Genomic DNA, 16,030 nt, shown 5'->3' with positions numbered 1-16,030 from the left:
TGTTTTACATGTGGCCCAAGACAATCTGCTTCTTCCAATATGGCCCAGGGAAGCCAAAAGATTGGACATCCCTGTGATAGAGTAAACTGTGGATTGGGGTTCAGGAAACCTAGGTTAGGCTCCCAGTTCTGTGACCTAACTGGGTCTGTACCTTAACTTCTCAGTCTGTTTTCTTATCTATAATGTGGGGGTTGGCGGGTATTTTTTTATTCTTTTCTTTTTTTGTGGTTCTGAATGTTTGAAATCTGGTATTTCAAACTTAAAACATATGTTAACTTGGATTAGCCACATTTCAAGTGCTCAATAGCTGCATGTGGTTAGTGACCACTGTGTTGGACAGCACAACTGTGGATCCATCTATTGTTAATTATTCACGGGCATCCATCTTAATATTTGTTTTTGTTTGTGGCTTCTGCAATTGCTGAAATAAAATGACCATGTATTTCTAAAATCATGGCAATTATAAAGCATTTAATATGTGTTAAGTACTTTTATTCTATCATTTAATGCAACAGCCCTATTAGATGTCTATTTTTACTGCCTTATTATATAGATGAAGAACTTGAGGCACTGAGGTTAAGGGACCTGCTTAAGACCCTACAACTTGTAGGGGAATCTTGGATAAAAACAGAAGTAGTCTGACTTCAGAACTCTTATTATTTCTACTTCCCCGTTAGTAATACATAAACTTACTAATTAATAAAATAGGTTAAGTTATCTATGATAGACTTTTCTGATCCATTGTGGTGTGTTGAAATTATCTGGAATTTTTATTATTGCATGATAAACTGAGTTTTTTGTGGGGTCAGGCAAGCATGAGAATAGAGGATGTAGCTATCCTAGTAGGGAATAGTTTCATAGCAACCAACTGATACTTGCTTTCCCTTACTTCATTTATTCATTCTTTAAAAAAAAAGAGGATATTCTATGTGCTAGGCCTTATCTACAACAAAAGCGGCTTTAGGATAAGAACTTGGTTTTAGCCTGCTGATTTCAGGCTAAAACCAAGTTCTTATCCTAAAGCCACTTTTGTTCTAATGGAAAGACTTAAATAATAAGTAAATAAATGCATACAAGCTGTATACAACACATTGCGTAGGGATAAACACCTTTTATTGAAAGAAGTCTGTAGCTATGAGGGAAACGGAATAATATGGTAATCGGAAAGAATATAGGCTTTGGGATCAAGATGCTGGTTGAAATTCTATCCCTGTCTCTTACTAGATGCGAGGTTAAGTAAGATCCTTAACTTCTTTGAGCTTAGTTTCATCCTTTGTAACAAATATAGAGAATTTTAAGAAGATTAATCAGACATGTTAGAAGAGGGCACAGTTTCAATTATGTGGGATGAAAATGTTCTGGGGATCTAGTGTACAGCATAGTGACTATAATTAATAATAATATATTTTATATTTGAAATTTGCTAAGAGTAGACCTTAAATGTTCTCACCGCTCCTGCCATGCACACACACACACAGACACAAAAGGTAACTGTAAGATGATGGGTGTGTTAATTAGCTTAGTTTTAATTATTTAACAGTGTAACATATCAAAACATTGTATACTTTGTATATCTTAAATGTTTACCTTTTTACTTGTCAGTTATAGTTCAATAAAGTAAAAAAAAAAAAAGAAAAATGAGATGTACATGGAATGTGGTCAGTAGAACATGACAAGGAAACTCATGGAATAATTAATGGATTTAACATTTGGAGCTTAGCATTCACCAGCTCCCTGCCCACCCCAGACAATGCCATGATGACATGTAATTTTGCTGAGGTTTGAATCGGACTGGGAGGTCAATGAGAATGTGGGTAGGCGTCATTCACTTAGTGCTGAGTGAGCCTAGACTGGGTTGGGGTCCATTTGTCTACCATGCAATGGGAGTTTGCGGTTCTGTACTTATCACTTAGTTTACATTTTATTATAAAACATATTAATATGGTGTTTATAAATTTTGGGCTTTTAAATCGTCCTGTCAACACTGTGTGACAATGGAATTTGGTTTGCCAAAATAACTTTGTTTTCAATCTATATCCAGCCAGCTTAGGTGTTCACTGTTCGCTGGGGCAAGTTTATTGGATAAGGAGTTTTTCATATGAAATAGCATGGAAAAATGTTTTAGAATAAATTAAGATGAACTTTTCTTACAAAAAAACACATGATAGTACCATGGTATTTTCCCTCTGGTTAGGTATGGTACCTCATTGGACTTTTTATTACTTTTTATTAGTTAGGACTTAATACCATATTACTGTTAACTGCATATTACCAATAAATCCCAATAAGAGTGGTCAGGATGTATGGAGATTTTCTCTCTCATGTCAAGGAAGTTGGGAGGTAGGTGGTCTAGGGTTGCAATGCTGCTCCACTCTGTGGTGTGAGGCACTTTTTATCTTGCCACCTCACCATCTTCATGAATCAAGGTGACACTTCAGCTAGCACATCAAATTCCATTCAGCAGGAAAAGAAAAAAGAGAAGCAAAGTGTGTTTACTTTAGCCACCTGTTACAGTTTCCTGGAAGTCAGGCATACATTTGCTTGCATCTGGTTGGTCTTAACTTGGTCATTTGACCGTGTCTATACCTATCAAGTGAACCTGATATTTGTAGAATTAGATGGGCATATTTATTCACTGTCCCAAATATCTGTGCTTATGGAAGAGGACAGGAAAGTTTATTTGAATACAACACTGATAATATCAGCACATCCCACAGGGTTTATAATGTATGAGACGTAGCTGGAACCCCCTATTTTTCTGATATACAGCTTGGGATGCATTGTTATTTCAAAAACATGGAAGGCACTGATGATTTTGCTTCAGTGGTTTGATGTAGCTGTTTTTGACAGTGTTGATAGGAAGGGAAGAAGAAAATAGTACTGATCCTTTAGCGTTTTCCTATTAATATCTTTCTTTAATTGACAAACCTTAAAGCTATGCGTTTGTGAATTTTAAGAAACATCTGTGCCTAGAGTAAAGACTTTTACCTTTTTGAAAAACCTTTCTCATTTTTATTACTCTTTGACATGAGGTAAATGCACACCCATGCCCCAATCCTGGAGGGACCCACAAGTTTTCTGCCACTTTGCTGTGGAATCTGACTGTGACCACCTTTACTTGCTAGGATGTCACACAGCTTCCACTGTAAGTACTGAGACTCCTGATGGGTTCTGCAGGTCAGGGCAGGCTCCATGCAGCCATGGTTGCTAGATTCCTGGGTTGCATATTGGCTGGTCTCCTGCAGTAGTATAAATCCTGGCTTAAGTCTTTAGTTGATCCATGATTCAGAATGAAAAGGATGAAATCTAATTTGAATATGAAAAAACAGGAAACATGAGACACCTCTGAACCCTAGAATCTAAGTGTTTTTTCTGGTGGCAGTTATTATTGTGGATGAAGTATCACAGCCAGGTCAGATTTATAAAATTTAGTTTTTTCTTTTTACAAGGCTAATCTGTTGGTTGTATTTAGATGTTTGCAATTATATTTATGTTTTAGTTAAGTTTCTGCAATTTAGTTTTATATAGGATGTGCCTTATAAATTCCTGATAGATAATTTCTGCTGGTCAAATTTTCCTTCATATTTAAAAATATTTTATTCATTGGTAAATATAGTAGTCTGAAGACAAAATTAAAACATATGCTAAATAATAATAAATCAACTGCCCCAAATAATATTAATTGATTATGTTAAACTGAAGGAGTATATATAATGGCAGGATTCAGGATTCTTTCCTTAATCCTGAACTGGTGAATATTTTTAAAACGACCTGGAGGAGACTATGGATAATATGTTATTATGTTAGTGATTATAACAAAGCTAAGAGAGCTCTCTAGTCATCAGGTGAAGGAATCAGAATTCCAAAATAATTCTTAACTAGAACAGTGGTTCAGATACATCTAGCAAGATGGAACATGGCTTACTGAGGCACATGTAAGTGTTTTAGAAGTTTTTGTTGATTATAAGCACAATGTAAGTCAGTAGATGTGACTGCCAAGAAGAGTTAATTGGTTTTTAGTTTGAATTAATAGACATAGAATGCTTAGAATGTGGGAAGTGGCCCTCTCACTTATCTCTCTGTTGGCCACACTATCCTAAGAGAATGGTGATCAGTCTATCTAGTACATTTTAAGAGGGACATTGCTATTGTAGTGAGTTTCATTTGCTTAATCTTATAGTTTTCAAAGTGTTTTCCTTTTGAATTTTTATATCAAAGGGCATTATATATTTTAATTAATTTTTTTTTTTTGAGATGGAGTCTCTGTCACCCAGGCTGGAGTGGAGTGGCATGATCTTGGCTCACTGCAACCTCTGCCTCTCGGGTTCAAGCGATTCTCCTGCCTCAGCCTCCCAAGTATCTGGGACGACAGGAACATGCCACCACACCCGGCTAATTTTTGTATTTTTTTTTAGTAGAGACGGGGTTTCACCACGTTGGCCACGCTGGTCTTGAACTCCTGACCTCAGGTGATCCGCCTGCCTTGACCTCCCAAAGTGCTGGGATTACAGGCATGAGCCGCTGCGCCCAGTTTGTTTAGATTTTTAAAAAAGCTATAATAGCGACTCTGCACATCTGTAAACTCAGAACTTATGATTCATTGCATCCAAGTATCCATCATACTTAGTTTTATTTAACATGGTGATTTTATGGCAAACTGGAATGTATCCTTAGGAGAGTACCCAGGATATTGGAGCGAACTGGTAAAATTTATTCTAGAAAAGAGAAAACTCTTAAATAATCATTTTATTTTGTTCTCAAAGTCTTGAACTGCTGTGTTAAAGAATGAAAGTAACAGTCTGTTTTGTCTTAGATAGTGTATAGTACTAGAGTTGTATGGAAGCCATAGGGACACTGATTTCAATTTTTATACTTGTTCCAAATTAGAATAGGATTCACTGAGATAATAAAAGGATGTATGTATATGTGTGTGTATTAATAGGCCCAACTGGAATCTGAAAGTCTACTTTTGTAGATTTTGTACAGATTAATGCTTTGATTAGAATGTTGAATAGGATCTTGGTTTAAGCTTTTTGAAATCCTCAAGATTGTAATATTTAAAAAAATAGACACAGAGTCAAGGTAAGTTTTTTTACCTGAAAGAATGGAAAAAATTGGTGTGTTGTCCAGTCTCCGTGTAGGATAGGATTTAAGGTATTCACAGTGCTTCATAACTGTTTTGAGTTTCAAGATGTACAAAGCTGCTGTTATAGCTTATTTTAAGGGTTGTTTCACTTGAAAACTCAAAATGAATAAAGTGCTAATGTTGAAAAATCTCTTTTACCTATATTTTCTGTCTGTCCAGTTCCCACAGCCATCCTTCTTCCCTAGTTTCTGTCTATATATGGAAGCAAATTCACATACATGTTATTTATCCATTTTCTATGTGAGTGGTGACTTATTTTAACTGCTGTTCTATAACTTGCTTTCTGCCCCAAGATATTTTTAAAATATTTAAAATCAGTACATAGAGAATGTTTACATTCTTTTAATGCAATGAATAGTATACCACTGTTTATAGATGTGGCATAATTTAGTCTCCTAAATATGAACATTTAGGTTATTTTCCTTGTTTTTGCAATTAAGAATTATGTGGTAAATAACCTTCTACACATGTCATTTCTCATATGTGCAGGTGTATCTGTAGTATTGATCCAATCTCAAAGTGGAATTGCTGATTCCAAGGATATGTACCTTTAAAATGGCTTCTCATACAGTTTTAATTTGTATTCTTTTTATGAATGTAGGCTTGTTTTCATGGATTAAGTCTTTTATCTGAACATATCAATTTTGTCCATTTTTCTGTTGGTTTATTTGTGATGTTCTTATCAATTTCTAGGAACTCTCTATATGGTTAGAAATGAACTCTGGGTAATGAGTTGCAAGTATTTTTTTTTCTAGTTAATCTTTTCCTATTTTGCCTATGGTATTTTTTGCCATGTAAAATTTATTTTTAATGCGAATAAATTGATGACATTTCAGTATTTTTAATAGAGTTTATTTTTTTATGAAATTTTAATTTCACAACAAAATTGAGCTTGAGTGGATGGTACAGAAATTTCCCATATATATCCTGCCCCCACACATGCATAGCCTACACTGTTATCAACAGCTGATCTTTTTACTGTCTCCATAGCTTTGCCTTGTCCAGAATGTCATATCGTTGGAGTCGTACAGTATGTAGCCTTTTTATATTGGCTGCTTTTACATAGTAATATGCATTTAAGGTTCCTCCATGTCTTTCCATGGCTTGACAGCTTATTTCATTACTTGCTAAATAATATTCCATTGTTGGACGTACCCGAGTTTATCCATTCATCTACTGAAGTTTTGCAATTATGAAAAAAGCTACTTTAAACATTTGTGTACAGGTATTTGTGTGGACATAAATTTCCAACTCATTTGGGTAAGTACTAAGGACTGTGATTACTGGATCATATGATAGAAGTGTATTAGTTTGTAAGAAACCATCAACCTGTTTTACAAAGTAGCTATACCATTTTGCTTTCCCAGTAGCAAAGAATGAGAGATCCTGTGGTCTATATCCTTGCCAGCATCAAGTGTTTTCTGTGTTCTGGATTTTGTTCTTTCTAATGGGTTTGTAGTAAATCTCATTATTTTAATTTGCATTTCCCTGATGACATGAGGTGGAACATCTTTTATATTATTTTAACACCATTCATTGAGTAGACCATCCATTACTACTGATTTGAGTTGCTATATAGGTGTTTTATAGTACATTTCTGATTGTATTTCGGTCTGTTTCTTCGATCTGTTCCACTGGTCTATCTCTTGGTATACAGTCTGGTTTATCTTGATAATGCAAATAGCTTTTAGGAAACTGCTTTCTGACAGCTATCCCCAGTGCTAGATTTTAAGTTTAGTTTTCTTTTCCTGCCCTATCTTGCCTATGTGAAAAAGTAGACTTCTTCTTTATGCTAATAAAGTATTCATTTATTTGCTTTTTGTATGTAATTGTCATATTTGATCCATTTTATGTCTTAAATGTAACTGCAGTATTCTCTATTCATAAAAATATTGAAGCCTGACATTTAGCCAGGTGACTCTGGCATATTTTGTGAACTATATCAACTTTGTTGGAGCTTCCAAGAAGATGATTTGCCCAAACCTCCTTTCCTTGATTCATATCCATGAATTTTCTACACTGTAATTACCAAAGAGTAACTCACTGTTATAATAGCAGAACTTATATACTAATGATGTAGAAATTGCAAATATGGTAGTTTAGAAGAGTTTTAAAGAACAAAAAAGATATCTTTGATAAAATTGAATGAAAAAATACACAGGTTCTAGTTTTTGAAGAGTATGTATTTTATTTATCAAGCAAAGGAGTTGGCACAAGTGATCAGTAAGGTCTCCTTCAGTTCATTGTCATTCTTTGCATACATTTCCATTGCCATTATTTCACTTGGCTTGCAAGGAGAAGCTCTTCTTGGCATTCCCAGAGCTTAGTAACTATAGTGCTTTCAGCTGCCTCACTCTCAGCAATTGCTGTCCCATTTCCATTTGGTCCCTTTTGTGAATCATGCCTAGAGAGCTAAAGTCATGAACTTAATTTGCGTTGCTAGTATGCACCCATACAAAAGGTCCCTGCTTCCATTTTCTTAATATTACAGAAATGGAGATTGTAATATAATGATGATGTTCCTGCACCTCAGCTTGGTTAAGCTTCCTCTAAATTGAAGGAGATAACCTTAGTAAAGAAATGGAATGGTCTTCTTTCTTCACTGCCCATGGCAAAAGTTTTTTTTTTTTTTTTTCCCCCCTGGGTACAATAGGACACTTTTTAATTTTTTTTAAATCAGTCTGTTACTCCCAGCTACAGTTTCTTTAAAAACTGTCTTATTTGTTAGAGTCCTAAATAAAACCCATTTTTTGAAAGAGCCTGTCTTCCTTATATTTGAATGGCAGTTTAATAAGCCTTTTGAACAGATTTATACTTACTTCACATCAGCCTTCTTTTTCAGCCAAGTCATACCAGTTTGTTTAGTCTTCCTAATCCTTTAATCATTTTATCCTCAGTATGTTTCCAGATGCTTCACATCCCTCTGTAGATTCCAGAACTGGAATGAGTTTGTTAATAAAGACTGATCAGGATCGAATGAAATGGAAGGATCATTCCTTTGCTGTTTCTTATGTATTTTGGAATTTGTTGTTTTATCTCCAAGACTATGTTGTTTTCTCTCCAGTTAAGCATAAAAAAAAAAAAGCTTCTGCATTACCTAAGATCTAAGACGCCTTATTTCTAGTGAAGTACATGCCCCTGTGTGTACAGTTGTGCAGGGCTTAGTGCCTAGAAGGGCTCTGCACTCAGCTTAATGCTCTCTGCTCCTGCCGTCTTGAAACTGTTAATATTTTTACTAAGAAGCTCCTTATTTTTATCTTGCACTGGGCCCTACAAATTAAGTAGCTCACCCTGCTTGTAGTTGATGACTAGAGGACATGATTGATAAGTCACATTTCATGTCTAATTCACTCTCTGTATTAATTATGGAAGCTAGACCCAGGGTAAGGACCCTTGGTTGTAAACTTCCCCAGTTCAGAGCATTTTCTCCTATGTGCTCAAAGACGCATTCACTGCCTACCTGGTGCCTCTCTGTTCTCTTTTGGATTTGTCTTCTTTGTCTTCTCCTCATTATTCCTTCAATTATCTAAACTCAGGTATTGATGTATGTTTGTTCATGGAATCCAAATTTTGGCATGCAATGGCTGTTCTTTCCAGAGGGATCTTTCTTAGGGTACGTTCTGTCTTTTCAGTCTTTCTTCCTATTAACTCTTGTCCAAGGCATCCCTCCCTCATCTCTAAGCTCCTCTCTACTTTCTCTGTTTAGAACAGCTGGCAATTTTGTATAATATTATTAATATTAACTATTAGTTAATTTCTTATCCAAATTTTATATTTTCCCTGTCTCTATGAAGAAACTGGTGTGGCAATCACAAGAATTCTGGAAATTTGAGATAGAAACTTGGGGTAGAAATTTGGATTCCACTTCCATATCAGGATTCTGGAAATTTGGGGTAGAAATTTGGATTCCACTTCCATATCAGGATTACAGAGTACATGAAATGGCTTGGAAATGTTTTAAAGTCTAACCATTAGTGTCCGGGTGCAGTGGCTCATGCCTGTAATCCCAGCACACTGGGAGGCCAAGGCAGGCGGATCATTTGAGGTTAGGAGTTTGAGACCAGTCTGGCCAACATCTCTACTAAAAATACAAAAATTAGCAAGGCGTGATGGCAGGCACCATAATCCCAGTTACTCAGGAGTCTGAGGCAGGAGAATCGCTTGAACCCGGGAGGTGGAGGCTGCAGTGAGCCGAGATCGCACCACTGCACTCCAGCCTGGATGACAGAGCTTGACTCCATCTTGAGATGGAGGTCTAACCATTAGAACAAGTAGTAGGATGTTTTAGCTTTTATTTTTCTTTACTATAAAGTTAATTCTAGATGTGAAATCTAATATACAGCAAATATGATTTTTAATAGTCATTATTTTTTCATGTACTGGCCAATTTATCTGCTTATTTTCTCTTTTTCTTGTAGCTTAACAAACAACAGTTGCAGTTACTGAAAGAACGGTTCCAGGCCTTCCTCAATGGGGAAACCCAAATTGTAGCTGATGAAGCATTTTGCAACGCAGTTCGGAGTTATTATGAGGTAAGTTTGAAGAGCTTTGTTTTTGGCTTCCCGATGCATTTTAAAAGGAGTTTTATTATTTTTATGGGTTTCTCATTTTAAAGAAGCTTGCTGGTCTGACAGGAAGGCTGTGAATTTGCAACCTTTTTGAAAGCATTGTCAGTTCTATTTAGCAATTTAAAAGCTCTAATTCCACAGCCTGGTTTTGAGAGATAAACAGAATCGAAATTAGTCACATCTTTTGAGGAGAAGTAAACTATTTAGAAAAATCTTCTGGCAGTGATTGATACAGCTGACTATAGCTATCTTTAGGTCCACATGTCTAAATTATCCTTTTAAATCTGGATTTCAACAGTAAATTGCTATCTTACGCAATTTTGTTCCGTAAGCTTTATAATAATTAAAGCTAGTAACTAATTTCAAGAGGATGAATTGAATTCTCTTTGCTTCCTAAATAAATAATACTACCAATACCATCCTGCTGTTTCTTCTGATTCTAGCTTGTGACTCATAGGAGTTTCTCTATGGATTTCCTATGAGCACCAGTTTTCACACATGGTCATTAACTGCTTCAGTGAGTTGCCACTAGCTGTTAGTTTAGAGAATTCACTTTTTGCCTAAGCAATTCAGAGTCATTTGAGGGAATGGATTCCTTTCATTGTGCAGGTACTCAACACCTTTCAGCTGAAGAAGCATAATATGCGAATATATATTAGACTAATAAACAAGGGAAAATGTGGAGATACAATGGGTCTGAACTTACCTGAGGCAAGAATATTTTTGTGTAAAAATATTAAGTAATTGGATGTACTGTTAACTGATTGGATTTGTAATAGTGATGGTATGCATCAGAGGTTAATTAATGCAACTCTAGAGAAGTTTACCTTACCCCAAGCCTCAGCCTATTGAATTAAATGAAATAATGGAAGTTTTGCTGACTAAATATGTATATAACATAAATCTAATGTCAAGAGTGGGTATGTCCAACTGGACCTTGTCTCAGAATATCTTAACAAGTTATAGGAGCTCAAAATTTTAACATCTATAGGACCTTAGATTTCACCTTGTAAGTGTCAGAGGAAGATTTCATCATGTAAAATTCAATATTTGAATCTTACAGTATTAACTGTAAATTTCTATATTTGCCTCATATACTTAAACTAAAGAAAAGCCAAAAGTCTGTATTTGGGATGAAGGAAATGTAGCTCAGGGGAGTAATCTGTATAAAAAGATATAAAGTTTTTAGTGAAACAGTAGGCTTATATTTGGTTTTGATAAATGCACTGCTGCACTCTAAGATGATAAGGTTAGGGAAAGTGAAATTGGATCAGCAGGGGGATGAGGGAGTTCTTTGTACTATCATTGTAACTTTTGTGTAAACCTAGAATATTTCAAAATAAGTGAGGTTTTAAAAGTAAGCATAATATGATGTGGCCACAGTTTAGAAAAAGGCACACATTTCAACAGAATACAGATTGAAAAAAAGGCACACAAGCTGTGCTAATAAAAATATTGTAACTCCAGTGAAGGAGAGAGTATCCCCATTGTGTTCTACATGAGGATTATGTTCTCTTCTGGGCACCATATATGAATAAAAAATGTGCACAAATTTAGTGATCAGGTTTGAAACATGCCATATGTAAGTTGAAGGAGCTGGGGGTGTTTAGCCTGTAGACAGATTGGGTTTATGGTGTTGTATGCAATCCCAAGAGTAAAACTAGGACTTGGGTGGAAACTGAAGTAGGGAAGATTTCAACCTAATATATCTAGAGTTTGGTTGCAGTGCCCCAAAATAGAATGGACTGGTTGAGTATAGCATCACAACTTGATTCTAGTGGCCTTTCACAGTCACTTGGGAAACATACTACAGAAACAGGTCCTGGGGTTCTGTCTCAGACTTTCTGAATCAGACTTACAGAATTCATGATTTTGAAAGCTTGCCAGATGATTCTCTTAGAATTGGTGGATTGCTAACCAGTGGAATTAAATGACTACCTGCTAGGATTGTTACAGAAAGAGATGTAAGCATTGAAGAGGTGGTTTGACTTGGTGACCGAGGGTTTTCTATACTTCTGTTCGTATTTCCAGCTAGTGTTTAGTCGTGAAACTATATCTAACATGTCTTTGTGCACGTCTCAAAATGGTGTTAAGATTTGTGATGCTCATTATGGAATCTGCATTCCTGGGGTGCATTTGTGGAGTTACTGTTTTCCAGGTAGTACACACTTGGTATGCAACAAACTCTTGAATGAATAAATAAATTTAGTTGGAAAAATAAGGTAGAAAAGTTGCTTCTCAATTTTTTTCCCAAAATGCCTTTCATTTTTTTAGAAGTATATTTTGCATATTTTGCTGTGATCATGATCTTTATGTTTTATTTATGTATTATTACTTTTATGTAGTAATTTTTATAGTTTACCAGAAAAGTCTTAACTTTTCTTCTTTCAGTATCTCCTTGCAATAAACAGTGCAAGTATTATTACCTACCCTTTACATAAATAGAAATTGAAGCTCATAGAGGTTAAATGACTTTTCCAGTGTTACATATTGTAAGCATCCGAGTTAAATGTGAATCCAGATTTTCTTTTTGTTTTTTTTTGTTTTTTTTTTTTTTTTACTATTTCTGACATACTATCGTTATTTCACAGTTGCCATTTTGAATATACCTATGTCAGGTACTGTGGGCACTTCAAAATCTATTAGCAACCTCAGACATCAGAGAAATTAAAATATATTTAAATATATATTTATATTTTAGAATAAGTCTTATAAACAAGATAATTATTCCCATCTTACTCATGAAGTTAAGTGACTTGTCCAATACTGCATAGCTAATTAAAAGCAGAGCTAAGGACCTCATACCACCATAGCTGACTAAAAGCAGACTCTTAGGTTCCATACAAGACCTGTTGAATAAGAATTTCTGAGAATGGGGCTTCAACATCTGAATTTTGAACCTGTGCTTTGTGAACAAAAGTTCTCTGAAAAGCAATTTCATTTATTTAATTTTGATTTTTAATTTAATTTATTTTGAGACAAGGTCTCATTCAGTCACCCTGACTAGAGTGCAGTGATGTGATCATAGCCTACTGTGGCCTAGAAATCCTTGACTCAAGCAATGGGCTCTGATTTTATAGTGAAAGATTTTGCACTAGGTTCCCAGTCAGGTCCACTTATGCAAATAAAGGATTCAAACTTGCTTAGCTCTCATTGGTCAACACAAGCAAGTTCTGATTGGTTGGATATCACTGGGCCCTGATTGGACAAGGTAGGTGAGCTCTGATTGGTGGGTTCAGGTGAGTTCCTGAAGTCCCAAAGTTAAACAGAGGTGCGAATTTTCAGGGAACTCAGAGTAACATTTGTGACTTCTAGTCAGCAAATGGCCACTTGACTCAATTTGAATGTAAACCTAGTTAGCTACTTGGGATCCATCTTGAAGGATTGGCTCTTTTGGGATCACATTTGTTCACAGCCTTGATAATTTTGATTCACATTGTCATTTGAGAACCATATTGATGCAGACCTTATAACTTCTAGAATGTGTGTTCCATGAAAGAGCCATTTCTGTTTACCATTGTATCCCCAGTTTAGCACACAAATATATTCAATGAATACTTGATGACTGAGTGAATGGGTATTGCAGTACTTGTTGCTCTATCTAGAAACTGTATATTTTGATCTTGTTTTTATTCTTACTTTCTCCATAATTCTCTTTTTCTAAAAGTATTACTTTTGTATTGTAATGAAATTTCTTTTGAATATGATTGTCCTTCATTTCATGATTTTGTGTTTCCTTGAAGATGCTAGATACATATGAAGCATGGTTGGCCTTTCATGTTCTTTCTAACCTAGTTATTCTGTGATTCTATGATCTTTTGTGGCTTCTTACATCGTTTGAAGTCTGTGTTTTCAGGGATGTTATATATATTGTTTGCTGTATGCAGCTGTTGTCAACTATTAATAATCTTTAAGTGGTAATTTGCTCATTTATTATGTTTACTATCCTTTAGCTGTGATAGCCATTTCTGAATCTGTATATAATATGTATTATACATAATATATAATGTATATTATATATTATGTATTATACATAATATATAATGTATATTATATATTATGTATTATACATAATATATAATGTATATTATATAATATATATTATACATAGCATATATAATGTATATCATATAATATACATAGCATATAATGTATATTATATATAATATACATTATGTATATTATATAATGTATATATTATATACATAATGTATGTTGAAGGATTGGCTTGAAGGATTATATATAATATATAGTTATATGTAATATATAATTATATATAATATATAATGTAAATATATGTATTTATTACATAATATATATTATACACAAATATATATTACAAAGACACCCCCACCCAAGAAAATAGCACATAGAAATACCCAAAAAGATCTAATCCTAGAATATATATTATATTATATTCTTCAACAATATATATATGAACAATCCTAATAAATGTGTATTACAAATTAAATTGAAAAGATATCTTTGTACTCATAGTATATACATTTTCTCAAAATCTGTTTGCTATTATTTTTCTCTCTCAGCTTTATGGTTGCTATTTCTTGAATGATTTTTATGAATAGCCTTTTCCATCTTGATTGTAGGTCTATGTAGTCTATAGACAATTACTCCATCTCAAAAAAAAAAGTTTTCTGTCTGTTCTTATAGTGGTTGTACCTTCAGATATTCGGTTTACTTTAATACCTGGGATCTTGGTATGAAACCCGAGATATATTTCTTTTTCTCCACGTTATTTGACAAAATTCATTTCTTCTTGGTACATTTTTTTAAAGGAAATAATTTCTTTCAGCTAGATTATTCCAGGATTAGATCTTTTTGGGTATTTCTATGTGGTGTTTTCTTGGGTGGGGGGTGTCTTTGTGTGTATATGTTAGTTATAATTAATATTTACTATGAATACTGTTCAACATGTTACATAAAAGCATATACTGAGGAATGATAATGATTTTTATGTAACAATATAATTTATATCATATTTTTAATAAGATGTCTTAAGTATTATAAGTAACAAGAATAATAAAGAAGTATGTTTGTGAAATTTCTTCAATATTCTCACACACACAGTTGGCATAATTAAAAATTGACCCAAATATCTAAACCACCTAAGTTGGCAGACATGATGGTAGAGGGACGGACCAGAATAGGAAGAGAAGAAAGAAATGGCAAGTAGCATACCTAACTACTTAATAAAAGTTGGCAGTTATAATCTTGATAATTTTGCGGTTCCTAATTGTTGTTTGATTCTGCTACACTTTCATCTTTTTTGTTAATTGAAGGGTTTTTTTTTCCCCTCTTCACCTTTTTTTTTTTTCTTTAAGCACCTCATTGTCTAAAGGAAGTGCTAAAATGGACACAAATTCTACAAGTGTTTGCTCTTCGTTTTTGGCCATTTTTTGGTTTTGGTCTATTTTTCAATTTAGGAAACATCATCTGACTCTGCAGTTAGGTAAACATAGGTTGATTGCAATTTGTTACTTTCCAAGCTATTCTTCCCATCAGATATCTGCTTCTGTTTCACAGAATTCAGGTGCACTTTATCCGAATATAACAAATGACAATGTGATTTACAGTGGACATGTGGAAAAGTAAATGGTCTTTCTCTTGTAGATTTCCAAAAGGCAGTATACAGTTGCTTACTAGCTGCTTTCAGCATAATACAAACTTTCAAGTTCTGCTGTTGTACAAAATATGGACGCTAGAGCTTCTTAAAAAAAAAATTTTGTGACTTGGCTTTGTTCACAACTTTTCAGAAAGGATGTATAGTTCTCTTACTGTTTTCATTTGTTTATGTTCTATTTTGGTTCCAAAGAATAAATGAGAGTTAGAGAGGTATTTAATCTTTTAAAAGTTACCAAAAAAGTACTAAAATAAGCTTTGTTGTTGCCACCCCCACCCCCACCACCATTTGCTGTTCAGATTTCCTGCTTTATAATGGGACAAATTCCTTCATTCCTTCAATGAATTTAAAAAAAAATTTTCAATATGTTTATTATGAAATTTGGGGAACAGTACTCATTTTTATCTCAAAAATGTTCTAATTCTGGCCTTTTTTTGCAAAATGTCTTGAATTTTGAAATTCAGAAATTTTCTACTTTGATATTATTTTAAGAACACTTTTTAATAGAAGTAGTATATGTTTATGATGGAGAATTTAAGAAATATTTAAAATAAGAAATGTTTTTGTCATCCTAAAACTGCTCTAAAAATAGTATATTATAAAAAGAGAGAAAAAGAAAACAAATACCGCCTGTATAATTTCAATAGCTGTAGCAACTCCTTTTACAGTTTGGTGTTT

The 16,030-nt window shown here is 34.2% G+C and overlaps 1 protein-coding gene across 11 annotated transcripts in view; it reads left to right on the top strand.

Moving 5' to 3' along the window:
- CADPS2 (calcium dependent secretion activator 2) overlaps positions 1 to 16,030 on the top strand; it is a 566,720-nt gene that overhangs the window by 139,706 nt on the left and 410,984 nt on the right. For all 11 annotated transcript variants that reach the window (XM_003808627.4, XM_055115340.2, XM_055115339.2 and 8 more), the window contains exon 2: positions 9,565 to 9,678. In XM_003808627.4, coding sequence (XP_003808675.1) covers positions 9,565 to 9,678 — 114 coding nt within the window. The remainder of the gene's footprint in view (positions 1 to 9,564; positions 9,679 to 16,030) is intronic.

The sequence above is a fragment of the Pan paniscus genome, chromosome 6 (genome assembly GCF_029289425.2).
Source record: "Pan paniscus chromosome 6, NHGRI_mPanPan1-v2.0_pri, whole genome shotgun sequence".
NCBI lineage: Eukaryota > Metazoa > Chordata > Mammalia > Primates > Hominidae > Pan > Pan paniscus.
This window is presented reverse-complemented; position numbering and strand designations above follow the sequence as displayed.